This window comes from Pteropus medius, unplaced genomic scaffold (genome assembly GCF_902729225.1).
Source record: "Pteropus medius unplaced genomic scaffold, Ma_sr-lr_union100, whole genome shotgun sequence".
Taxonomy (NCBI): Eukaryota; Metazoa; Chordata; class Mammalia; order Chiroptera; family Pteropodidae; genus Pteropus; species Pteropus medius.
Genome location: NW_024354500.1, coordinates 7,958,094 through 7,985,725, shown reverse-complemented (window position 1 = coordinate 7,985,725; position 27,632 = coordinate 7,958,094). Strand labels below are relative to the sequence as shown.

The 27,632-nt window shown below is 41.4% G+C and overlaps 1 protein-coding gene across 1 annotated transcript in view; it reads right to left on the bottom strand.

The window, feature by feature from the left end:
* GABRR1 (gamma-aminobutyric acid type A receptor subunit rho1) overlaps positions 1-27,101 on the bottom strand; it is a 31,488-nt gene extending 4,387 nt beyond the window's left edge. The window contains 7 exon segments of the mRNA XM_039853166.1: positions 1,940-2,080; positions 3,196-3,278; positions 6,901-7,108; positions 7,111-7,123; positions 8,228-8,295; positions 9,755-9,861; positions 26,871-27,101. Coding sequence (XP_039709100.1) covers positions 1,940-2,080; positions 3,196-3,278; positions 6,901-7,108; positions 7,111-7,123; positions 8,228-8,295; positions 9,755-9,773 — 532 coding nt within the window. The 5' untranslated portion in view covers positions 9,774-9,861; positions 26,871-27,101.
* Between the last annotated feature and the right edge of the window lie 531 nt (positions 27,102-27,632).

Sequence of the window (27,632 nt, the reverse complement as noted above, 5' to 3'; positions counted from 1 at the left end):
CCCAGCAGCATTACCATCACCTAGGAGCTTAGAAATGCAGGCTCTTGATCCCCACCCTAGATCTACTGAATCAGAATCTGCTTTTAACAATACTCCCTTTGTGATTCATACGCACATTAAAGTTTGAGAAGTACGGATTCAAACAATCCCCTTTGGATCTCTTTATGGAAGAAAATTAGTTTTAAGTTAAAATATCAAGCTAAACACAACACTGCATTTAGGAACAGAGTGAACGATCACAGGTTCCGCTGTGCTTCGGCTTGGCCTTTGTGTTCTTAACAAGGGAAAAATATGCATGGAGGAATTGAAAGAAATAGAGGAACAATGAAAGAAAGAGGAAAAGGCAGGATACGCTTGAGATAATGAGAACTGAAAAGAAAATGAGGACTTGGCAACATTAACTTCAAAACTTGGCATCCTGGGCAATTACAAAGCACTATTTATAATTGTAACAGTTCCAGAAAGTAATTGTAGAGGCGCTACTGACCAGCGGTCCCCAACCTTTTTGGCACCAGGAACCGGTGCTCCTATGAAAAGATAATGCCCGATGATCTGAGGTGGAGCTGAGATGCTGATGCTAGCGCTGGGGAGCGGCTGCAAATACAGATGAAGCTTCTCTCGCTCACATGCCGCTCACCCCCTGCTGTGTGGCTCAGTTCCTAACAGGCCACGGCATCCCAGTCCATGGCCCCAAAGTTGGGAACTCCTGCTACAGACCAAATGTTTGCGTTCCCCTAGAATCCATACGTCGAAACCTAATGCCCAATGTGATGGTATTTGGAAGCGGGGCTTTTGAGAGGTGGCCTCATGAAGGGGAAGCCCTCATGAATAGGATTAATGTCCTTATAAAAAAGACCACAGACAGCTCCCTCACCCCTTCCACCTTGTGAGGACACAGTGAGAAGGTGGTTGTCTATGAACTAGGAATCGGGCTCTCATCAGACACTGAATCTTCCAGCACTTCGATCTTGAATTTTCCAGCCTCTAGAACTGTGAGAAATTAATTTCTGTTGTTTAAAAGTCACCCAGTCTATGGTATTTTGCTATGGTATCCTGAATAGACCAAGACAGCAGGGAATATCAGAATGCTAAAGGTCATAGGAATGGGAGTCCCTTGAAGAACCAAGACTATATACAGAAGATAAGATGTGCTGGATTGTCAAGGTATGTTGGAAGAATAATGCTGCCTGCTGTTATAGATTAGAAACACTTAAAGGTTGCTCTTCCCTGTGCAGTCAGTCATACAGTGTTTTAGCAATAGAGACTCCATAAGGATTTGAGCAAAATCATCCTGAAAAGTGATTACTCAAGAAAGAGGCAAGAGTTGGAGAGCACAGGCCTCAGCTGTTAACCTCAGCTGCCAGGAGGGAGACCACAGAGCGTGTCCTCAGGAGAAAGGGGTTGGCAAGCCTGTCCAGACCCTTGGTTCAAAAAACAACGGCACTGCCCACAGGAAAATGACCAGGTTCCTGCACCAAGGCTCGCAAGAAGGTCATAAGAAGGACCTGTGCAAGCAGTATAGTGAGACGTGATTGATTTAGAGTGGAGCACCCCCAAAGGGGTTGGCTGAAGCAGAGAGAATGTACATGGAAACAGGCCTAATATTGGACTGTTTCTCGCCTGCAGAGGACGGGGCTCTGGTAATCATATCAGGAGTAAGATGCCCACTGCTACAATGGCAATGTGATTGTCTCAGACAAACCTCCCCACATGCCTCATTTAAGTCCTTACTGATATTTTCTAGGTTATCACTCCTGACGCTTGGTGGCATCAAAAAATCACCTCCACTCAATGCTCGCCACCGTCTAGACCTGATTTAGGATTCCCATCTTCGGTTTCTAATTCAAGCAGCGCTGGCTCTGCTCACTTGACAACCAGTTCACACCTTTTCTAAAATAGAGGATGACCCACCCTCGCCTGGCTAGCACACGCCACACACCTGTGCTGCTGTAGTAGGCCAGTTTCGTGGTTGTATGGAATTCTTGAATAAGGAACTGGGAGAGTGAGATCCGCTCATCTGTCTTTAAGGAGTCGTTGCCTTTTTTCCAGTATAGCATGAGGTCATCTTCCGTATAGGCATCTGAAAAGATGAGAGAGCATCAGGCACAGAACAATGGGAAGACTGGCCTGTCTGTGCGGCTCTGTGGGAGCTGCCCTCAATCTGCCACACAAAATATTGGGATTGTAATGGATCGTTTGCATAAACAAACTGCACTCTAAACAGAGAAAAACAAAATCCAAAAAGATACATCTAATTCTCCTGTCTTCCGGAAGTCATCAGAACAAAGCTCTTGAGCCTAAATGCTCATAATTCCTGCAAAAGGGCTCACCCTGCAATTCGGCCTGCCATTTATTAGGTTAAACCAAATGAAATTGATGTTTTTGAAGATTAGAAACTGTAATTTGCTCTGTTTAAAAAACTTTTGCCGGTTAAATGATAGCGAAATTTTATATGGTTTAGCCTTCTAAACCAGGGTAATTTAGCCCTTTCCTTTCTTCTTTCAAAGTATAGTGATGCATCATTGATAGTGAATACCTTTGAACACTTTCAGGTAATAAGGGTTGCATTCTAGCAAGAAAGGACCAAGTCCCTTCTCAGTAGACCTCCAGTTGCTCCTACCCTAGGTAAAATTAAAGTGATTCCCCCGTGAGGATCATTCCTTCTGGTACTATCACTTCCCCAGCCCCTGGCACTTTAGGTGAGTACACTTCTTATTCCAACTGAACATATCTACTTGCAGCCTGGGCAGAACAGCTATAAACCTAACAGAGATGTGAGTCCAGTCTGCTCATGTATATACAGTGCTTTCCAGGGCTCACTGATGCTCTATTTTATTCCTCTCTTTTATTCTATTTCTGACCTTTGACCTGTGTGGCAGTTGGTTTCATGTGTCCTTTGGGCTGTAGTACCCAGTTATTCAATCAAACACTAATCTAGGTTTTACTGAGAAGATGCTTTGTAGAACTAACATCTACAACCAGTCACTTTAAGTAAAGAGGATGATCTAGGATACCCTGGGTGGGCCTGGTCCAACTCAAAGGGCTTAAGAGCAGACCTGATGTTCTCTGAGGAGGAAGAAATGCTGCCTGTGGATGACCTGATGTCCACCTACTGCTCCTACTGCTGAGAGTAGGTCAGAGGTGTTCAGAATTACTCAGGAGCTATATGCTGATGTCTGGCACAAGGCTACTCACAGCTCTCGATTTCAAGTGAGCACGTTTGTGTGTCCAGAGGAAACCGGCTGAAGTCCATGTTGCACATTGCAGTCACGGTAACCCTAGAAACAAAAGACGAAGTCCAGATTTTCAGAGGAACCAAAATACACGTGCAAAATGCTAAAACAAGCAGAAAGAGCCTCTGCTTCCTTCCAATGTAACTGCCTCTTTCCTATAATTCATAAGCGATGTGTCAGGCTTAAGATGAGTAGTTAATGAGTGATACCCTCACTGTAATACTCTCAAGTATTTATGTTTAAGTCCAGGGTCAGTGTGAAGCAGATAGAATGCCTCTGCTAATTCCTATCATATTCGAGCATTTTAAAAAAGCAATAGTCTCAATCAATATAACAATGTGAAATAAACTCATATGATACAGTTTCTTCAAAGAAACTGTAAGACCATATATAGGCAGACCTCTTTTTATTGTGCTTCTCTTTATTGCACTTCACGGATGTGTTTTTTACAAATTGAAGGCAAGACTATCCACCAGCAAAAGGATTACTATTCACTTTATCCTTGAGATATGGAACCAAACCAACCCACAATATCTCCAAGGTATGCCTATATTGTTCTTCTGTTTTAGACAAATTTAAGTTCTTCTGTTCTTTTCTTGATTATATTGATATTTAATATTTATGTACAATACTTCAGCAATATTAAAAAAGCACTAACACCAGTTGCCAAATTCAGCACTTTTTTACAATGTTGATATTTTTATATTGATAATATCTACTAGTGGACATAGGTGTTTTTAGTAGATAATAGTAATAGAAATCATAGTAGTGTAAAAACACTGAAAGATCTTACTGTACCAACATGCAAGCACTTGCTGACATCTAATGGTTTTGTTTCCAAGCTGACACACACAAAAAAGCTTCTGCATCAAAGAATAAACAGAGATATCATCAGTCACAGAAGATCTCCCATCCAGTGGGGAAATCTCATGGCAGGTCATTGGCTGGTATTGAATATACTGTTTTTTCTTCAACTACAGAAAATTGGCTATACACATGTTGTGGAAATTATATAGATAATTTATGGCCAAAAAGAAAAAAAAATCACTTTTAATTTAATGGAAATTTCAAAGAAAAGAGCTTTCTTAAAACTGAATCATCCAAATATTTGTCTTATTTTCCCCATTCCATTTGGTGTGGAATACTTGTGTTCTGGAAGAATTTTGTTTTGCTGGCAGCTGGGTAGTCTTATCTCCCCTGGATATGCTAATTAAACAGGTTATGTTGGGGGTGGAGGGTCATCAGACTGATTCTTTGCACCCTGACTTGACGCTTTTCCACTTGTAACCCACACAATGAAAGAGCGCAGTTTGTGGTGAAATCTATCCCGTCTGTTTTTTGTTTTCCCAAGTCCCTTTAAATTAATTCACTGGGGGATCTTCACTTGTCTTCCATGGAAACTTAGCAGGTCCTGTGATTTTTCTGCTCACTCTCATGTAATAGAGAGTCATACCTTTGTAACAAAACACATCTCAATTCAGAAATCAAAAGAATTTTGGTTCGAGATAGTAACCAACTTCCAGCTTCGTTCAAATCAAGACTTCTCCTCCTCCGCCCAGCTGAGGTACAGCGTTGGCATTCAAATGGTCTGTTTCTGCCCATGCCTGATCATCTCCTACATGGATATGAGTAGAAAAGGGAGGTAGGAGCAGGACCGTTCTTAGGCTAGGTGGCTTCACGATCTCTAAGCCTGCTACACGATTGAAGCTGAGACTTTCTTTCCTGGGTTCTTCTTTCCCACTGCTGGGTACCTTCATTCTCTAGCAGCTACAACCCACCCTAGCTCTTGCTTGACCCACCCACATTTCATTCCACACAACTTAACTATTCCCGACAACCCTAGGAATGCAAATTGATCCTATCAGAGCATAAGCTTCTCCTAGCTCTTCCCCCTGGGGTGGTTAGACAGTGCTTCTCTCACCCTCTAACTATGCAGTAGGCACACATGTACCAAAGACTCTGAATGGTCCCAGAGCAAGCCCACTCATAGCACCTCCACAGCTCTCTTCTAAGAAAAATCTCACAACTCTTTTTTTCCTTCCACATCATTGACTTTTTCATATCTTGAAGTTGACTGGAAGTTCAAGAGCCACAGAATTGGTTTTTCAACATTTCCTTAATAAAATCTATCTAGCATGATAGAGTATTTCATTTTCGAATTCACTTATTGTATCTTGATGCCTAGGGAACTTCTATCACCTTCCTGTTACCCGTCGCTCCCTGCCCTCCCATCCTCTGCGTGGAGTCCATACCTCTAGTTGCATTCTAATCATCCAGTTCCATGTTAATCTCCACTAGCCTGAAATCATGCTGAGGGCAGTGACATATCATTTCACCTTATGTCCCCAGAGCTTAAGACGGAACCTGGCAGGGCTTTCATATATACAACTCTGGGGCCACCCTGGCACCCAAAAGGTCTTAATAAAAATTTATTCTGTTGAATGAATAAATGAGTGGACGAGGTAAGAGGATGGTATATTAGGATGTATTTTAGGAGTTAACTTGTGCTGACAGAGTTGACAATACCCAGCTACTCCATGCTTCCTCCCAAATAAATCTCAAAGAGGTAGTCCTCAGTAACCTAGGCCTCTTCTTTTCCCCTCTTAAATCAAACAAACCCATGGCTTTATTTGCAATAAAAAAATCAAATCATGTGTCTAGGAACAAGGAGGCTCATTGATGACTGTGATCCTGAACATACAGGAGGTTTTTCATGCTCTTGTTTTCTCTGTTCTTCCTTGTGAGGTCACATCCGATGATATGCTGGATTGGACATCTTTCAGCTCATGAGAGCTGACCAATAGAATTTCAAGGAGTTTGCAAGCTGGTTGTTAGACATAGCCATTATTAAAAATTAAGTTACATAAACTTAAAATTAAATAAGTTACATTAAAAATAAAAATAATACTCAAAACTCATCACTTCCTAATTATTTTACTATTACCTATACTCCTGAAGTTACCTACATCTATTATATTTATATGGTGAAAATACTATCTAATGGTGTGTTGCCACCCATTTCTTCCCACTCTGCATTCAGTGACATCAAGTTGGTATCTTGAAATTAGCCATGATAGGCATATTTACATTACAGAATTTGGCAAATGCTACCAATTAGGCTAGAATTATTGTTTATTGATTGTCTAAACTTAGGAAAGTGATTGTCTAGACTTATGAGAGCAGATTAAACCGGAAAATGTCAAAGTTCTAAAATGTATCCAAAAAATGGGAATCAGAGAGGTCGAAGGAGAGAAGACTGAGAAGAATGCATTATCTATTTCTCTGACTTCTACCAGAGAAATAATTTTTATCATAGTAAAGTTTTTCAACTGAAACATAACATACAGGATAGGGCATAAATCATAACTATCAGCTGGAGAGTTTTCCCCAAGTGTATTTTCAAGACTGAATAATTCTTTAACTTTGTACTCATATGTACAGTTAGTTTTACTTGATGTTGAAAAGTTGGAAGCTCCCGAAAAGTTAGAAGCTAGCTCTTTGCCAGAAAGCAAAGAGCTGTTGTGGAAACAATGATTTTCTTGGTTAAAACAAATGATTTGCTTTCCTTCCATGCTTCGGGTGTAAAAGAGTGCCACGGGTGAAAAGGCGCGGGGTGCGGCGCGGGGTGCGGCGTGGGGGAGTGGGGCGGGGCCTGGAAGGCCCTTACCGAAGGCTGTAGAGAACTTTCCCATCCGGCTGGACCCGCAGCATGACGTTGTCCGTGGTGGTGTCGTGGATGAAGGAGCGCTTGGAGTGCACAAAAAACATGTCGGGGACCCAGATCTTCTTCACCAGCCGGCCGTCAAACGTCATGCTGAGGTTGTTGGTGCTCGGGAAGGACAGCCTCTCATCCTTCCAGTAGTGCCTCAGGTAGAGGTCATCGTGAAGTCCTGGGGCCAGAAGGTAGAGAGGGGAACTCCACACACTGAACCCATGCGGTATCAGCAGGACATTCTCTACTTCCGTGGAGCCATCACCTAGCTGGGAAATGAAACTGAGCACCGTGAGATCTTGCTTCTAGTCCCTGCGGTTTGCTGCAGTAGGAGGAAGAGGACACTGCAGAAGAACTCAGCAAGAGGCCTCTAAAGAAAGGTGTCCCTGAGCTCCTCATCATTCCCTGTCATAGCCTCCACACTGAGAAGGCTGCTACTGCCAGCACCGTGCCCCTCCGCCTGAGGGCTCCCAGGCCGACACACAGGGCAAACTGGAGGTGCCAGAGTTAATGCCTCTGGAAGCAGCCTTTAGCCAGAGAGGGGAGCTGGGGAGTGAGGCAGGTGGACAAGTGCCCCAGCTCCCTGGCTCCTCGGTTGAAATAATCCCGAGGTGTGTTCTGTCCTGACTCCCAGAGTACCCCAGTGGGACAGCATTTCATATCCTGGTAGTAACTGGTTCGATGGCATAGCCACTTTTGCTTCCTTCCCTTCCTTCTCTCACCTCTCGACTCTTTTTTTGTGTTTCCTGGCATTGACTCCCAGATAAACTGCTTGTGCTAGAATACTGTCTCAGGTCTGCTTCTTGGGGAACCCAAACTAAGATAAGGCCCTAAAAAGTCCTATAAGTCAAGGAGTTCTAGAATGTTTATATATATATAAACCCACTAAAAAGGGAGAACTGGGGGAACACATCTGCTTCTTTTGTGTTTCCACAACAGGACAGAATCCTTAGTAGCAGAATGTGCTTGGCTATTTGGCAGCTGCAACTTTGGACCCTGCTGTTTATGTTTGAGAGCTTTTGCCCAGAGAACGCATCCCTTTGCCAAGAGACTGGTCCCTGGAGGGGGAAGATCAACTTTGTCATCTGGCTCTGTTTCATACCAATTGGGTGGCTTTTGGCAAGTGTCTATACCTCCTTGACCCATCTGTAACAAGAGGTGTGGAAATGCCCACTCCCTGGGGAGTTGTGAGACTCAGCGAATTCAGGTGTGCAGAGCTCTGCCCCAGAGCAGGTCCTGTGTGGATCCCCCTGCCCGCAGCCCTGGAAAGAGAAGCACTTACCATGTCGACCTCTGATATACTGTCCAGACTCTCCACCTGCACATCCACACCAACAGGAATGGCCGGGCCTGTGGGCAGGGTGTGGCAAAAAGCATTTATTCTTTTTACTTGAACTTTTACTGTGGAAGAGATAGGCCTAAGAAACATTTTATTTGGAACCTTGGTGTCACGTCAGAGTTGAAGGTTTGGTGTTCTCACATGCCAAGATGAAGTCAAACCAGAGAGAAAAAGGGGTGGAATCATAGACTGGCTCTCTAGACTATTCCAGCAAAGGTAAAATTAATTATTTTTTGTCTGAATCATCCCAGGTGATTCTGAAACAAGGAGATTAATATATGTATGGTTATACATGCTCATCTAAAGGTACAATGAAGACCAAGGCCAAAGCTGATCAAAACTAGTTCTGATCTAAGGAGTTACTCCTTAGCATGAGGTCATCCACTTTATTTTATATATTTTCCTCCTGATTTTTCACCCTCTTTCATCATGGAAGTCAACGTCTCTGTCTGGCCACGAGGAAAGCATTGCTTGATAAATAGGCACCCATAGCCAAAGTCATACTCAGATGATTTTCCAGGGCCATAGAGCTGCATCTTTGCCACATGACGAAGTAGCTTCCAGGGGGGACATGATACACAAAGTTGGTCTTGAAACCATTCAATTTTTTTTGGCATTTCTAGGCCATGAAAACTTAATATTCATAAAGGGTAAAAAAAATTCTGAAGAAAGTAGATTGCTGCCCTTTTCCCTCCCTGCTTCCAGGCACGTAGGGCAAGCACGAAGCACATTTAGATCATTGTGGAGTGAAAAAGTGAATTTGGACCCAACAGCAACAGACTATAGGCTAGAGACTCCCTTCTAGAACCTGTTTATTCTTTGGGCGAAGGTGACTGGAAGAAATAAAAGGCATAAGAATGACTTCTAAAATAAATATTTTTTCCCAGGGGGGAAAAAACCCATGAGGACAAAAACCCTATTTAACACTAAGAGGGCTGAAATCTCACAGCTGCAGGCTAAGCTTTAAAGGGCTTTGGCAAATGATTATTTTCTCAAGCTATTTTCATTTAATTAAACTCAGCAGACCACACTGCCCTTAGATATGTACCCAGGGTTCTGTCTGTCAGCTCCCAGATGAGAACAAATTTAGTCCAAGGTTGTTATTTTGGAGAATTTTCAGGAGGCAGCTTTGGGCAGCAGTTGCCCCATCTTCCTCTTGCCCCTCCGACAGCTAGCTGCTAGCCTCACTAATCCTGGGCCATCCTTGTCAGGAGCAGTGGCCTGAAGATAGCTTGGCTGGCCTGGTCTGGCCACTGACTAGTGGGCACCTCATGAGAATAGTTCAGCAGAGCCCGGGCCGGACTGGGCAGGGCAAATGCTCAGAAGATGCTGTGAGCTCGGTGCCTTGTTCATTGAGCACAGAGACAGACTTGATCAGGGGAGAACAAAGCTAATTGATTTCTGCTCATAGACAGGCAGACAGACAGACATGGAGAAAGAAGACAGCTCCCATGAGTACACGTCTCATACCTCCAAAGCCAGGCCTCATGCTAAAATCATGGTCATCTATCCTCAGAAGCTGCTCTGACTTCGTCAGTGGTGATTTGGTGATGTCTGGGCTTCGTTTCAGAATTGGGCTGCAGAAGGGGAAAAAAACAGGTTGATCACATATTCTAATTAAGCCATATTTTAAAAATTTGCATTCAGACTTAACCTTGACAGGTTCGATGGGATATGTTATCTCTTCTTTTAAGCTACTAGATATCCTCTCTTCCTTTCTCCAGCTTTCTGGATAAATGAACTGACTCAGGTCTAAGACAGTGATTTAGAACCATGTCTGTCTGAGGAGCTTTAAAAATACAGGTTTCTAGGCCCCACTTCAGATTTTCTGATTTGAGCAGTTTGGGAATGGGGCCTGGACATGAGTATTTTTTAGATCTTCCTAGATGACTTTAATGTGTAAGAAAGGCCGAGAACTGCTGGTCTCAGCCTTATTAATAAGTCCAAACTCCCCCAAAGCTCCTTGGCCGTTCTGGGAGGTTTTGAGCCTAAGAGGAAGGACAATGAGTGTGGGCAAACCCGGCACTCTGACCTCTGTTGGCCTCTGTAGCGGGAGAATGGACTTTCCCTTGGGTCAAATGCCAACCATCCTGGCTCCTTGGGAGGGAGTTTTTTGTGCTTTTACTTCTGAATTGCACCTAGGGACATTTTGTTTTCACTTTTTCTAAATAGGTAATATATTTGCAAGGTTTGACAATTTTTTGAAAAGAAAATGCAGTGAAAATTTGGTCTCCTACTTCTGCCTCCATTCACCCCAATCCTTCATCCACAGGTACCTCTCTTATTGGTTTCTTGTCTATCTGTCCAGACTTCCTGCAGGTACAAGTAAATACAAATACATATTTTAATTCTCCTATTTCTTCCAGTTTTATTGAGACATAATTGACACATAACATTATATTAGTTTTAGGTGTACAACATGATGATTTGATATATGCATGTGTTGCAAAATTACCACAGTAAGTTTAGTTAGCTTTCATTGCCTCACATAATTACAATTTTTTTCTTATGATGAGAACTTTTAAGAACTACTCTCTTAGCAGCTTTCAACTATACAATATTATATTATTAATTATAGTCACCATGCTGTACATTCAATTTCCAGAACTTATTTATCTTATAACGGAGTATGTACATTTTGATACCCTTCACCCATTTCACCCATTTGACCCCCACTTCTGGCAATTACCAATCTGCTCTTTGTTTCTACTAGTTCTGTTTTTTTCTACACATGAGTGAGAATCTAAAAAAATCCTATTGTATTTGCTATCATGTCGTCACATATGGTCTCCTATTTTATACACAAAGTTAACATGTTATATAAACTCTTCTTATGTTTCCTCTTTTCTTTATTTAATTATATTTTGGATTTTTTTTTTCCACATCAAAGTATCCCAAGCTTCTTGTGCTTTTTTATACCACATAGTATTCCATTACATGGATGCACTGTAATTCACGTGACCAGTTCTCTGTTGGTAGACATTTGAGTTGCTTCCAGTCTTTTGCTATTACAAAAAAATGCTGCAATGGCCTTTAACCAGCTTCATTTACTCATCAACACCATCTGCAGAATCCACGGAAACAATTACCTACCTTCCCACCTCTTACTTATACTAACACCAGCCTGTTTTCCCAGGGTGCCGCCACCCACACACTTCCTTTCCCCTGGATTCAGGAGTGCCCAAACTTTGGCCTGCATCAGCATCTCCTGGAGAGCTTCTTCAAATCTAGATTCCTGAACATCTCTTTTCCTGGAAAGTTTCTGATTCAGTAGGTCTTGGCTGAGGCCCAAGAATTTGCTTCTCTAAGAGGTTCCTAGATGCCCTGATGGCTGCTGCTGGTCAAGGGACAGCACTTTGAGAACCATTGACCTAATGCGTTTTATCCTCAACATGCACAGTTTCCTCCCTTAAAACTAGTTTAGTCCACCTTTAAGTACTTTGCTATCTTCTTTCTTGAAGAAACCCTTTATCACTGTGAGGGAAAAATGTGACTGGGAGACAGAAAAACAAGGCTGTGACTTCCACTCTGACACCGCCTGCTCTGCGCCTTTAGGCAACTTGTTTCCCTGAGACCTGAGACTCCCATTACCTCAGCTGATAAAAGGTAAAGCTCTGTGACCTGACAAGGGTGCCAAGAGCAAACTCTGAAGTGGCACACAAATGGAAGGAGCCATTGTCATTACTGAGCTGAAGTTCCCTTCTAAAGCAAGGAAATTACTTGGCTATGTGTAAAGCCAGAAGAGTGATAGAGTAATTGGGGGGATCATTTCATAAACTATGTAAATGTCTAACCAATGTACTGTATACTTGAAACTAATAATAAAATAAAATAAAATGCTAAAAAAGAAAGAAAAATCTGGAAGAAGCAAGGAAGCATTCTTCCTTAGAGACTTCAAAGGAAGCATGGCCCTGCTGACACCTTCTTTTGGACTTCTAGCCTCCAGAACTATAAGAGAATAAATTTCTGTTATTTTAAGCCACCACATTTGTGGTAATTTGTTATGGCAGCCCTAGGAAATGAATATATACAGTCTTCTATAAAATAAAAACTATTTTCAACATACAAAACAAAATTAAAAAATAAGTAAGAAAATTACTGTGCCCACAGCAGAGGAAGCGGCCCAGGGAAAGAATTTGAACTAGTGAATCAGGACCCAAGCTACATGGCTTACAGATCTAAGGTAGAAAAAAGCTGGGAACTTCAAGAGGAGGAAAGCCAGTCCCCATTGCCACCCAAATTCTCTCTTCTCTCCCAGCTGGAGCCAGGAACCCCATCCCATCTTCTCCTTTTTGGTTCTCCCTTCTTCTTGTCCCCTACCCTCTGCTTCCTGCTCCATGATGGGGTTGAGGGTGCTGCTGAGAATCACTACAGCTGAGGTGTGGAGAAGAGACATCTTTAGCATGGTGTGCCGTGTGCCCAGGAACATGCCTGCTTTGCTATGGACATCTTTGTGCTTCTCGGCTCTGTCTTTGAGGCCTACTATGAATGTTAAAAATAAAGGGATGCTAGAGACATTCTAGGTACTCAAATCAACAAAGTACCCCTCACCCTCCAGATATGCTCCATATCTAACTAGAATAAAATATAAAAGAAAAAAAAACCTATGAAGCTGCAATGCATTAGTTTAGCTTTTTGATGAGCATTTCTCTAGTACCCACAGGTGCAAGGATTAGAGGATTAATTACTTAGAAGGCCTGATTTGAAGAGGTCTGACCTAAAACATCTCCCCCATTGGTCTACCCAGGCCCGAAACTGATGCCATCCTTAACTTGGGTCTACCATGAACCTGTTAGTATGGAGAGTAACGCCTTTCCAGGTTGACTATATCACTAGGGCAGCCTTGCCCTCGGCTTATGAATTCAGCCAAATGGGCACTGGCAGGAGATGAGAGAGTAGAGTGTTTATTTCTCCTTCTCTCCCTGCTTTTGTGCCAGGGAGTAGCAATGTCTGTGTTGCTCTGTGATTATCTATAATCACTGTACTTCAATAAGCTCCAATAACACTATTTCCCTTTCAGGCCCGTGGGTACTCATCTCATGGCTCCCTGCTGTTGCTAGTCCTTGAGGGTATTGGCACACCTGGTTGGTTCCCTGAAACCTGCCTACAGCTCTGTGAGTAGTCCCTTTATTTAATTCGGTTAAGCCCTTTTGAGTGCAATGTTGTTTTCTGCCAGGACTTGACTGATGCACAGGGGCACATCAGGACTGATGCATAGGGATTATGTCCTCTGTAACAAAATGGAGCAGAGACAAGCGTGGGCTCTGCGGGAGTGGGTCCAGGAGTGGGGAAGAGCTAACCCTGAAGGGAGGGCTGCTCTTGGGGGTTACATGCCATCACAATGGATAGTCAGCAGGGGCAGGATGAGGCCACAAGTCACCGAGGGCAGAGGCCTCTTCATCTTCAATACTTGGCACAGTAATGAACCCCCAGGGCTCATGGCACATATTAGGTGAAAGATGGAAGGAGTCAGCCCCTGAGATGGGTACCTGAAAAGGGAGGCAGGAAGGACCGAAAGAGGGGGTTGAAATGGAAATCGAGCCTGGCCCAGATTTATACTTTGGCTTTGGGCCAGCCTGAAACGGAACTAGACACTGACTAAAGGGAAGTTTGTCAAATTCTGAGATGCCACTACCTTTGCTTTCATGAAGCTTAGGTTCTAGCCTAGAAGAGGCTAGTAAATAGGGTACATAAAGTCTTTTCATTGTTGTTTAATATTTTAAAATAACTTAAAATTTTTGGAAAATAAATCTATGTATAAAGGAGAGGGTAATAACCTGAGCCATTCTTTATATATCCTTACAGTCAAGAAAGACAGAGACAGAGAGACAGAGAGACAGAAGAGAGAGGCAGATAGAAATGACACTGTAACTTGCTTTTAAATTCAAGTTGCAATGTATCATGAAATATTTTTCATGTCATTGGAATCTTTTTACCAGACAGGGATATAATTATTAATCTTGAAATGAAGGATAACACACAGCAGATAATAGGAATAGCTAATATTACTTGAGTACTTACTGTCTGCCAGGTACTGCGCTAACTCATATTCAATGTATTGACTTGGGTTAGTCCTCATAACAACCCTGTGAGATAGGCCCTACCATTATCCCCGATTTATACCCAAAATGCTAAGACATAGAGGGTTTGAATAACTTATAAAAGTGATGGAGCCAGGAGTCAGATCCAAAGGGTCTGGCTGTGACAGTTGGAAGAAGGTTGGCCACAGTGTCTTGTTGGAAGATTTGGCTCCCATTGCCTAGAATTCGGGCTAGATGTGGAAGGTCGGGCTTATCTTTCCCCTCACATTGAAGCTATCATGTCCCTTGCACGAAATTGGTGCCCACTCACCTATTAAATGAGTTCATTTATTGAGTCCCTGGAAATTTATTGAAGAAGAAACAGACATGTCCCAAGTTTTGATGATAAAGGATGACATATGAGACAGCATTTTGGACTGAACAAGGGGGTACATTTTTTGAACACCCATTTTCATTCTGTCCTCTTGGAGAGAATGAAGAGTTCTGATCTTTGCTACTTCTTCTTGATGTGTCCTTGTTATAGCTCCTAGTCAGTTTGTATGTGGTAATGACCTCCCAAAACCTCTCTCAAAATTCTGCCAGAGGTTAGACAGAGTGAGGATGGGGGCCTGTGATAAGCAAGGGGTCTGCCAAAGGGATCATTCAATTAATAGCAGAGTACCTGAGAAGTTATACTTTACTTTGCTGATGATTTCATCTCTGAGAAGATAGAGAACTCAATTTTGACAAGGAAGCAAGAACTAACTAATGAAATGATCTTGCTTTCTTGGCATGTGTAATAGCCAAGTAGAGAAATCTCTGTATGTAGTCCAAAACACAGACGTCATCTTCAGCTCCTCCCTCTCACACTCTTATCCAGGGCCACAGAGGACAGCTGGGCATGCCAGCCCCAGCCCCACTGCGAGAAGGTATATCGGCTCATAGGAATGCCCTTTTCTAAAGTGCATAAGGACCCTGAGTAGGCCACGGGGGCCTGCCCATATGAACCAGTCAGCATAATCCCTGTGCATCAGTCCTGACGTGTCCCTGTGCATCAGTCAAGTCCTGGCTGAAACTCATCCTCAAAATCTCTCACCACATCCTAGCCTTTCCATTTCCACTCCCACTGCCATATGTATTAATTATTATTTCTCACATTGGAAGGAGCAGGCTTCTTCACCTCTGGTCTCTAATAGTCCAACCACCACACCAACACCACGGAATGAAAAGCACAATCATGCTACTTCCCCTCTTAAAAACCTTCACCCTCAAAGTAAAATCCAGAGAAGTTGGGCATATAAGGCTAAAAATAAGACTCCTGCCCATCTTTCCTGCCTCAGTTCCCACTCTGTCTCCCACTTGCATTTGCCAGTTACACCTCTATGCCTTTGTTCCGCTGTCCCATCTGTCTGGTAGGTCCTTCCCACCATTCTTCACCCCTCTTCATGTCCAGACAATGGCTTACACTCCTAGATTGAACATCGCCTCCTCCTGGAAGAATTCCCAGGTTTCCCTACTTCCCATTGAAGTCAATGCTTCTCTTCCTCACATGCTTTTATTAAAATATTCACTATCCTGTGTGGCCAGGGCTTTCTGATCATCTTACTCACTTCACTGTGAGCTCTGTGAAGGAGGAACTCTATCTTCTACACTTCTGTAGCCCCAGCTACTAGAAGTGCATGGAGCTCAGATTCTACAAAGATATGTACAAAATATGAAGAGGAAGCACAAACCCAAGAGTGTATTCATAAAGTTTAATGTGCCCATAAGAAATGTGCCATGGAGGCAAACCTAAATGAGGCAAGACTCAGAAATGCTTAAGACAAGCAGAATTCCTCAAAGTTGTATTTTGAGCCAGGATAGTCAGTAGAAAGAAATGTACTGCTTGGAGAAGCTGAAGCAATGTTAACAAACAAGTACAATAAGGCAGAGATTCTACTAACAGAATCCAATTTTACTCTGATATTCTCCGTCAAAGAGAATGGTCTTCAAATTGGGAAGGGACGAGCAAACTAGTTGTAGCCCAGCATAGTGAAAATGATAGCACAATTTTTACTATACTATGTTTCTTGGCCTTGATTACACATTGGGATCACCTGAGGAGCTTAAAAACTCCGAAGCCACACCCTAGAACAAGGGTGAGACCCAGCTATCAGTAGCTTTCAGATCTCCTCAGCCAACATCAAGAACCTCTGTTCTATTTTTTTTTTAATGGAGCTAAAGCCTACAGACCCAGATGAATTACAGATGAAGAAACTGAAAAATCCTGCAGCAGAGAAAACCTAGAATATAGGACAGAGGCCAGAAAACTGGAAATGGGGTAGTGCTTTCTTGATATTCACAAAGAAAAAGAAAAAAAGTGTGGTGGAAACTGCTGAAGTTTAGCTCCAGGTTGATTCTTGACCCTATTCTAAAACTTTGGTAACAAAGACTACTTAGGAACATAACTGTGTTCCATCACGTCAATGGCATTAAACCAGTGTGAGTTCCCTGTGGGGCTTCTAGCTTGGCAGATCAAAGGGTGTTGCCAGGTGGTGTGCACAATATAAAGAAGGGGACAGTTAAGGGGCTCCCGGTGAATGAAGGTCTGCACAGATATTTCCTATCTGTGCCCATTATACAGTGGCATAAGTGAGGCCTAGCAACTTAATTACTAAGATTTACAATACTCAAAGGACTTTCACATATATTGGTTCACACAATCCTTACAAATAACCTTGAGGTGACAGACATAATTGACTCCACTCTACGAAAGAAACAGACCTTTAAGATGTCCAGAGACTTGTCCAAAGTCATAGAGTGAGAATGCAGCAGTGCCAAGTCCCAAAGCCAGATGTCCTTACTGTCTGGAGCCTGTCTTTCCACCACCATCCCTTCTGGCTTGGGGGTCCTGATAACGACTTCTTGCAGTTATCTGTAACTGTTTGTGCCCAAGCCAGAACTTTAAAGGAAATCCTTACAGACGCACATTCAGGGCTCCATCTTAGCTTGTGGGAACATAAATTCAGACTATGATGGCAAGCAGGGTAAAGGATTAGGGAGTAGGTGCCGAAGTGGTCGTTTTCTATAAGTGGCCAGAAAACACTACTCTGAGAGGGTGACAATCAAGCAGAGGGCCAAAGAAGGTGAGAGAATGACCTGCTGATGCTAGAAATGAGTGTTCTAGGCACAGGCACAACAAAGACAAAGGCTATGAGGTGGGACTTGCTCGGTATGCTCAAGGAACAGCAAGGAGGCCAAGGTGGCCAAGCTGGATAGTCAGAGAAGAGACCTGAGCCAGACCAGCTGAGTTTGCTCTGCTGCTTAAGGTTGAACATGGGGCTAGTCTCTAGTTTTCCCACTATTAGTAATGCTGCTGTGACGTTTGTACACTCTGCTCTTCTTCTGTACAGTTCTTTGAGGCAACGACCTAGTGTGCAAGGAAGGACACCTGGCATGCTGCCTTGAGCCCTAGCTTTTCTGACTGATGAGAGATCACGGCATATTTCTCTTCTCTCCAAGTCTGTTTCTTCTGCTGTGAAATAAGAGATTGGGTCATGGGGTAGCTTCGAGATCTTTTAAGTCTGTTCCAGAAGGCAGCATCCCTGAGGTGCTAAAGGTACTTTACAGCTCTAGTCTTATTGGCAGATGGCATCGTAGAAAAGGTCAGTCTGGTCACAGAGCCCCACAAATACGGCTTCAGTTTCCACACTGACCCACGAGCATGGGGTGTGGTGAATGAGTATGTATGTGCTATGGAAATTCAGAAAAAGGTTCACCTAATTGAGACTTGAGAGGCAGGGCGTGGAAAAGGGCCAAGGAAGGCTCCTCAGAGAATGTGACAAATCTTCTACGTATTAGAGGAAGAAAAGAAATGAACCAGAGAAAGAGGCAAGAGAAGGGTGTCAGGAGCATGGGGAGTAGCACAGCGGAGGCTCAGGAAACTGTAAGGATGAGTGGCAGGTCATAATTAGATAAGAACGTGAAGCACAAAGTGGAGATTGAAAAGTTTAAGCAAACTATCTGGAAAATGAAGGGACAAGATGAGGAGAAAACTACTAACTTAAGAGAAAATCAAATTCCAAAATATTTAGGGCAATCATCATGCAATGGCGTTCACTTTGCCAGGACAGAGGTTTGAAAGCAACATCTCACACATCATTATTGCCTTTCTCCTGGCTTCCACCCTTCATCATTTGAACTCATTGAAGTCTCCTCTAGCCTAAAAGCTTTTGCTTGTCTTTTCTTCTCACCTTCATCCAGTCTGTCTTTCAGTTCACAGTCTGGTTTCTTAAAGAGTTATCTATATTCACTACATTTTCTACTCTCCTCTCTTCAAGCCACTGCCACTTGTCTCTTCTTACTGAGGTCATTTATGACTCTTCGCTGGTGTATCTAGAGATTACTTTTCAGCCCTCTACCTAACTGATTTTGACCTTAGTGTGATCTGACCCTATTGCTTACTCCCTCCATCTGGAAACCCTGACACTTCATTGCAATGCCTCTCTAGTCTGTAAGCCCCTTGAGGACGAGGCCCATGTCTGATTTAGTCATTGATGAAGCACCCATTGCCCAGTGTGATGCTGGCCCTATAACGAGCATCTGATAACTGTCAAATAAATAGCTCTCTTAGCATCCTTGATACCTCTCTATTCCAGTTGTACACCTATTTCTCTGGTCCCTCATTTTCAGCTTCCTTCACTGAGTCCTCTTATTAAATGATTGTGTATGTAGACAAATATTCTTCTGTACAAAGATATTCATACAGAATGTTTATAATAACAAAAGGAGCAACTAAATGTCCATAAAATAGAGGAAACTGCTTAAATGTGGTACATTGTACATTATTATGCATATTATGCATTACATGCAGCCATTCAAATGATAATTATATGGACTTTAAATAAGTAAGCAAGTTTACAAAATCATATTAAATACAATAAGCTTACAAAACTATATGCACAGAATAATCCCAAATTAATTAATATTAAATATATGCTTAGAAAAAAAGTCTAGGAAAAAATATACAAAAATGTTAAGGTTATTTCTGGGTTTGGGAATTACGGGTGATTTTAGTGTATTTTTAAAACTTTTCCCCCATTTTTAAAAATTTAAATAACAGTCATATGTCTTCCATAATAAAAAAGGAAGTTCTTTTAAATAATGTTTTAAAGAATATCTATTTCACTCTTCAGGACTTCTCTCCGTCGCTGGTATTTACCAATAGGTTTCTCTCCAACTCTGGCTTAGGAGAGAGGCTGATACATTTTTGATGACAACCAATAGGGTTTGTTGCTGTTGCTTTTAATTCTCATGTGCACATTTGGTTCAAATAATCTCTATGGCTGCACCACTCCATAAATTCCACCGTTTGCCCAAGCAACTTCTGACTCTGACAGAAACAGGGCATGTGACTAGGGCACAGCAGTCCCTCTCAGTGTAAGGACTCCCCATGACCACTGGATATCTCAACTCCTAGTTTTGTGACATTGCTAAACAGCCCCAAATAAGTGCTGTGAGCTATAGCTGGCTGTTCAGGAGCCCACGTATGGAGGACATTCTCAAACCTAGGAGTGACACAAGGAGGAGCCAGACACCCAGCCCTCCCACTAGCCCCAAACTCCAGAAAGCCGAATTTCCTTTTATATTAATCGATATTCCCAACCTCTATCCATATTTACATCCAGAGACATAGAAAGCTGAAGTTCAGTTTGGACCTGAAGCTGATAGAGAACAGAGAGTCAAGAATGCCCCAGCTGCCTCCATCTCCTTATCAGTAAAGAGAGAGAGCTGGATTAGGTTTTCTCCAAATGTCCTATTTGTTTGAGAACATCGGGCAAGCAGGTGTGCAGGTGTGCACTTACATTACCAGCGCTGTCATCAGAGCTGGCTGAATGAGTGTGAGTGCCGAAAGGACTGTTTGGCTCTGTCTAAGCTCCCTCTTCGCGGGCTGGTACGGCCAGGGCAGCACGTACATGCAAGCAGTTGGTCTGCAGGCAGGTCCATCCCTGCACCCTCCCCGCCACCAGTTTACTGGTAGGGGACAATCTTATGATCCTTCTAGCCACATAGGTTAAAGAAAGCTGCTTCTTTTTTCTTTTAAAAAATGTTTTAAAAGACCAACAAATCTAGCAGAAATAATTAGAACTAAAGAATCATTCTCACTAATTAGAGATGCCATTGGGTATTTGAGAATTTGCAGATTGATTCCAACCTAGGAGGCAGACATCAAATAATTGCCTTTAATTTTTTTAAAAAAAATACATATACTCTTTTTTCCAGAATCTTTCACCTAGGACAATTCATAAGCGATTTAGGAATATGCAATGATAGCACTGTATCTGATCTAACATTATTTAAAAAGAAAGCACGATTCTAAGTTCTTAAAGCGTGGGGGAGGGAAGCAGGAGAATAAAGGGAAAGGAAAGAAAAACCCATCCACATAAAGCACCATAAGCTGGAAATGATCCCAGAACATCGACACCATAAGCTTACTTTGCACACCTTCCCTAAATCCTCTACCCTAAAATGTCCACTCACCTGCCTTTCTTAGACATCTCGTGGATTTCTCTTCCTCGCCAGTGCACTCTGCTTTCAGTGACCAAAACCCATGCCCACCACAAAAGGAAGATGCCAATTTTCATATTCTGGACAGCCAACATGGGTTTCCAAATCCAAACGGTTCTCTCAATAAACAGCAAAAAGGAAAAGGCTGTTTTTTTTTCTCTCTTAAGACATTATTGGTCTGTTCATTATTAGAAGGATGTTTACTCATGCAAAAAAAAACAACCCACAGTATGTAATCTGGAGAGCAGGAGAAAGCAATTTCCACTAAACCTATAAATCCTCCTACGTCAGATGTCAGGGATTTTCTGAACTGAGGTTGAAGTCCTGTGTCCTTGTCAATTATTTTGGCGGTCTAAATTAGTTCATCGTCAGATGTGGTGAATATGTTAGTGAAAGTATGTTTTTTTCTGGTCCAATGAATAGAAGCAAGTAAAAATGGACCAAAGCAATTTCCAAAATGAGAAATGTCAGAGGTGCTGAACTGCTTCGTATGTCATGTTAATGTACTCCTCCCTGCATCTATTTTAAGCTTCCAGCCATTATTATTTGCTTTAGCTGAGGGCTGGATTTGGACAGGTCCCCACCCCCACTCCTTCCTGTGGCTGAATCCACAGAACCTCAGGGTTCCCTACCTGGGCAGGTTGTCAGTTGTATTATTTCTATTATAAAATTCAACACACTTTTAATGTTTAAAAAATACCAGTAATCATAATTAATGATAGCCATCAAGGCTGTATTATCTATTGTTGAAAACAAGATAGACAGCAGAGAGATCACTTCATAAGTTATATAAATGTCTAACCACTATGCCATACACCCGAAACTAATATAAAATAGTATTGAATGCCAGTTCTAACTGAAAAATAAAATTAAAAATAATAGAGTCAAAATAGAGTCACTTATGCTAAGCCCCATTTCACCAAACCAAGACTTAACTAGTTTGGCTCTCTCAGAAATGGAATCTTAAACCAGGCAATCAGGAGTTGCCTGATTCCCAATTAGGTAATCTGCCTGATAGACTCCTATGTAAGAGGAGAAAATTTTTTCTTTCTTTCTTCCTAGGTTCTTTAGCTGGTCTAATAACTAAATTGACATAGGACATATTCACAGGAGAAAAATTTAATTTCATATGTACAGAAGCCCCATAAAAAGATGAGACTCAAAGAAATGACTAAAGCAGGAAGCTTTTATACCTTTTAGACAAAGAAACAAATTTGTAAAGAATTGACAAGACAAAGAGGTTTGGGCTTGGAATAGTAAATTATGAAGAAGTAACAAGGCTTGTTTATACAGGCTTCTTGGTCCTAAATTCTCTATCTCTGGTGATAAAGATGCCTTCTACCCTCCTGGTATAAGCAGGATATGTCTCACATGGGAAATTTATTTCCTGCTTTCAGGGGGACTAAAGGGAGTCAGAAGGCCCTTCTTGCACTGGCAGTTTCTGAGGTAACTTTAATTCAAAATAATCAATATGCTAAAGTGGTATATCTTGAGGTGGCATATTCTCTTCCCTTCAGTTGGAAGAATCAATTATGCAATCAAGGCCTTGCCTAGAATGTCATAGTTGAGAATGATTTAACTAGGTGTAACAAGCCCTTTTAAAGAACAATAGTTGGCTGTATTTCTGGAGTAGTAGAAATCAATAAATACTTGCTGGATGAATAGATGTCTATGTCTAGATTCTCTTTTGTTTTTTGCATGTGGATGTCCAATTTTTCCAGCATCATTCGTTGACAGACAATCTTTTCTTTATTGAATGGCCTTGTTCCTTTGTCAAAAATCTGTTGGCTGTATTTATGTGGGTCTATTTCTCAGCTCTCTATTCTGTTTCATTAATCTATTGTCTATTCTTTCAACAATACCACCCTCTCTTGATTATCGTAGCCTTATAATAAGTCTTAAAGTCAGGTAGTATCAGTCCTCCAACATTGTTCTTCCTCTTCAATGGTTTTGACTATTCTAGGTCTTTTGCCTTTCTAAATAAACTTTCACATCAGTTTCTCAGTATCCATAAAATGACTTGCTTGGATTTTGATTGGAATTGCATTGACTCTAGAGATATAGTTGGGAAGAACTGACATCTTAACAACATTGAGTCATCCTATCCATGAACATGGAATATTTCTCCCATTTATTGTCTTCTTGATTTCTTTCACTACATAAATAAATGAATTAATAAATTCTGCCTCTAAGACTTTATGTTTGGAATTACTTCTGGAATGTCAAGAACCTGAACCATACTTTAGAATTTTCTTATTTTTGATATTCTCTTTTTATGAATGATTAAGGAGGCAAACTAACATTTTTTGAGCATCTATGTCCAATAGATAACTTTAAAGCATTTCTAGCTACTCGTTTATTGTTGCTCTCCCTAAGATTTTAATTATCAGTGAAGCGTATCTGTTTTGCTCATCGCTTAGAACATCAGCTGGCTCACAGTAGGTGCTCAGAAAGTATTTAGTGAATGAATAAAGGAATGTATTAAATGCCCAATGTATTTATTTCCTAAAGAAAAAAAATATATAAATACTTTTAATTTTTTTCTAAGTTTAATTTTGAAAGATTCCAGAATATAGGAAAAAAATTCAGATCCTCATGTATTAATACATTTTAGGAAAAATTTAACAACTATGTTTAAGATTAAAATTATTTTTGATTAGCACTGATTTAATTTTTTAAACACAATACCATAATTGCCCCAATTCTCTCACTTAGAAAGTTCGTTCAAACCATCCTGTATAGCTCATCCTGTATAGCTCATCTACTCCATAAAATAACCTCTCCTGACCACAATAACTCACCTTGAGCAGTCTTTTTCCATGTACTGATAGTGTTTATTCTGTACTACATAACTTTAGCATTTAATTATCTGCTGCCTAATGTGGCTGGCTATTTGTTTCACAAAGACTGTATTTGTCTTCTCTCTCTAAGAACAATTTAAATGTCATCACTACATTTTACTCATCTTTTTATCACACCAGCTCCCAGCACAAGACTTTGTATACCATTGGTTGAAAAATTAAATTCCTTTTGATTCTTTATATCTCATAATTATGGTCAAATAATAAATGTTTCATGAATGCTTAGAGCAATTAATGTGGTGATTCTCTGAACGATCTTTTAAATACTTGGCCCAAATCCTTGGGAAGATGGGCACTTAGGTCTCCTTCCTGTGAAGCAACCCCTACTTGCTGTTTTGCAAGCTCTTCCCACCGGGAGCCACAAGTGGTTTTTAAAATGTGGTTTTTATTTTAAATTAATTAGAGGTTATGAACATGAACTAGCAATGAAGAATCAGTAAGAAAAAACACATATATAATCCCCCACCCTTCAAAATGAGAGCAAAGGAAGACAGCACTAAAGGTTTCTGTTTTTTTAAACTACCATGGTTTGCTATATTAAATGACTTGAATATTTCAGGCTAGAAATGAGAGGAGCGCTTATGAAGTACAAGGTTTTTCAGCAAAGTCATGAATATCTTGGGTGACCTTGGACTTTCTTTTTTTTTTTTTTTTTGCAGTGTTTTGGACATGTTTTAGCTCTCTGTACTGCAATCTCCTACTTGGAGATAATCCTCTAAATTATAGATCCATCTAGAATGGGGAATAAATAATAAATATTTATAAAGTGCTGTGTCAATGAAACAGAATAATAACACAGAAATAATATGCAACAGTATACTCAATAAGTGACCCATGGAAAACCAGTAGGTAGTTTAAAGTGAAAAGAGGTCAAAAGTGTGGTCCTCAGCCACTATTTCTGAATAGTGGACTGTAGACCACTGGATGGCCTTGGGGAAACTGAAGGAAGTCCATCGACCCATGTAGATACTGTATTTATAAAAAATAGAGGCTTGACTCAAGTTGGCTTAAACCAAAATGTATTACCTCAATAAACAAGAAGTCTAGGTTACAGAGTTTTTCGATTTAGTGGTGTCATCAAAAAGACAGGATTTTTTCTTTCCCTCCATTCTTTCATGTGTCCTTTTTCCTCTGGCCATCTTACTCGTAGTTGCAATATGGCTGCCAACAGCAGCAAGTTTCCTCATTCATATCCAGTGTGTGAGAGAGAGGGAAAACCTCTTCCCACAGCATAGAAGATAAGCCCTTCCCTTCAGTCTGACTGGGCCAAGGAAGGTCTTAAGTCTACCTCTGGACCAGTAAACTTTAGCAAAGGAAAGTGTCCTCAGATTGGCCTAGAATAATCAGGCTTACCCTCTGGATTGGGAATGGGACAGGTGCTTGAACAAAACCAGGGGTTTGATTCAGGAAAGAGGAAAACAGAATGAATGTTGGCTTGGCCACTAGTGGTGCCCACTACAGGTGTGAAGCATCTGGAGACTGAATTTATAACATGTCTTTGCTGCTATTTCCAAATATTCTCATGGCTCCTGTGATCGATAAAATGCAAACCCAGTCTGGAAGTGTTTTGGACGTGCAGTTGAATTCATAATGGTCTTTATATATATTTTTTAATTAATTCATAATGGTCTTTAGCAATGTATTTTCTCTACCCAGAGACATTAAAATTATCATAACAATCATCTGATTTGAAAGGAAAGGAGGAAGGAAGAAGAGGCTCTTCCTGTTGTAAACCTTTAAATTAAATTTGGGAGAGTCAGTGCAACCCTGTCTCCCTCTACTGGAATCATAGCAAAATTGTTGAAGGCAGCTTTTTATTTGTTTCCAAGTCCGTTTTTACTGGAAACACATAGACTTCTAGGTTCAAGTATAACTTCACAAGAAGTCCCATAGTTTCTTGTTGATGGAGTTTGAGCTGCTTGTTATGGTCCAGCGGAATCACTGTGGCAGATATTATAGGGAAAAGAGGAAATGCTGTGAGATCATCTAGGCCTAAAGCCAAAGTGTCTGTGCAGAGCCCCTCATGGGTTCTACCAGAATGGAAGAGGAGTGCCCCTCAGCAGCACTGCATGATCTGAGGGCTGAATACAAAATACAGGGACTTTTTTTGTCGCCCCAAAAGCAACCCAGCTGCTGCTGAATAATTACGTTAGTTTGCAGTCGAATAGTTCTTTGGCATTTACAAAATATTTGCACATCCACGATTTTATTTGGTCCCAAGAACCAGCCCTGGAAGGAGGCATAGCAGGTTACTACCACCGCTTTATTAGTGAGGAACCTGAAACCCAAAAACATTGAATTATTTTCCCAGGATACATGATTAATAAACAGGAAAATCTGTGCTTTTGACCCCAGAATCTGTGCTTTCCCATTGATATCATACTCCACTCCCTCCTTGAAATGGCTGGTCAGTAAAATGATTTTACTTGTCACCAGTGTTCTTAACATGTTGCCCAAGGCATATTGATGACAACTCAGATCTTTGAGTCAATTAGTTTCAGATTATTCCCTGCTAATTAGAGGAACTGATTCATTTGAATGAAATAGAGGTTTTAGGGCAATGGTAAGAATGAATTCTTTGAGTGAGAAGCCACATTTGCAACTGTTCAACTCTTGAAGAAAAAGAATGTAATTTGATTTTACAATAAAATAAACAATAAGCTTTAACTGAACTCATGGGCAGCATGAGTTCAGTTAAAAAGAGGGCATAACAGTTGTCCAATTTAATGTATGACTATTTTACTCATTTCAGCATGTGACTGTCTTGACTCACAGATTAACTTTAATTGCATATAATTTCTTAAAACAAGTTAACATGAATTCTACTCTTTGAATCTGTTGAAAAATAAAAACCAAGTAGCAAGTTCAGCGTGTATTCACGTGTCTCCATTTTTTCAAATGATTTGATTCTTTAAAGATAGAAAAAACACTGGAGATCTTTAAGAGTCGATAAAATGAGTGATTTTTGTGGATTTGTGTTCACCCTCTGCCCTCTGAGAGTCAAGGTTAGGCTTTCCCTCGGGGCTTCTGAAATCACTCTGGATCTTGCTCCCTGCCCTGCCTTGCCACCAGGAGAACCTCCAGGACAGCTCAGAAGAGAACATAAATCATAAGTGTTGGGGGAATCGCAGTCCTTGATTGTTGGTGGACCGAGCTTACCTTAGGGGTCTTCCAGAATCATGACCGTTTCAGCTGGGAGAGGTGTTGGGGCTGCCCAGGTCAATCTACATTATTTACTGACAGAAAACAGGTCCAGAAGGGTTCTTTGGTTTTGGTTGCTTTCTCCACATGGCTATAAAGTCATAGGAGGTTCTTGTTTTTATTAGTTTCAATTAGGTACATCCTGCCTGTTTTAGTCAGTGCTAGAGGTAGAGCTGTCCAGTCCCTGGTAGTGTAGTCTTGGGGTCTGTGACTCCTACATCTAATCATTCTGTAGAAAATGCTAGGAAACAGTGCAGGTGGTTTTCTCAGTTTGTTCTAGAGTTGACTATTCAGTAGTTTCAGGAGCTGCTAAGTTGTTTTCACCTAACTTGAGAATTTCCACAGCTCATGCTCTGAAACCTTTGGGTTAGGGACATGTAAATTTTAGACACCATAATTATTTTGCTTAAAAACTGTGCTTTACTTTCAGGTCAATTTACAGGTGTTAATTAGTAGTCCCTAGCCTTTTTGAAATGGAAAAGTAAAAGAAATGTTGCTCTGTCCATCCCCATCTGTCCCCACCCAGTCAAGCAAGGTGCCCCTCCAACTCAGTTATCCACAGCCTCTTAGCCAGAAGGAGAAGGAGCCCTAGGTGCTGGAGAAGTCTATAAAAAGCAAGGCCAAACTGCCCAGGCAGTCAGGACAGAGATCCAAGTAAATAACCAGAAGGCCTTGCGTATGGGCTTGCTCCCTTCTTAGTATTCAATGCCACAGGAAACT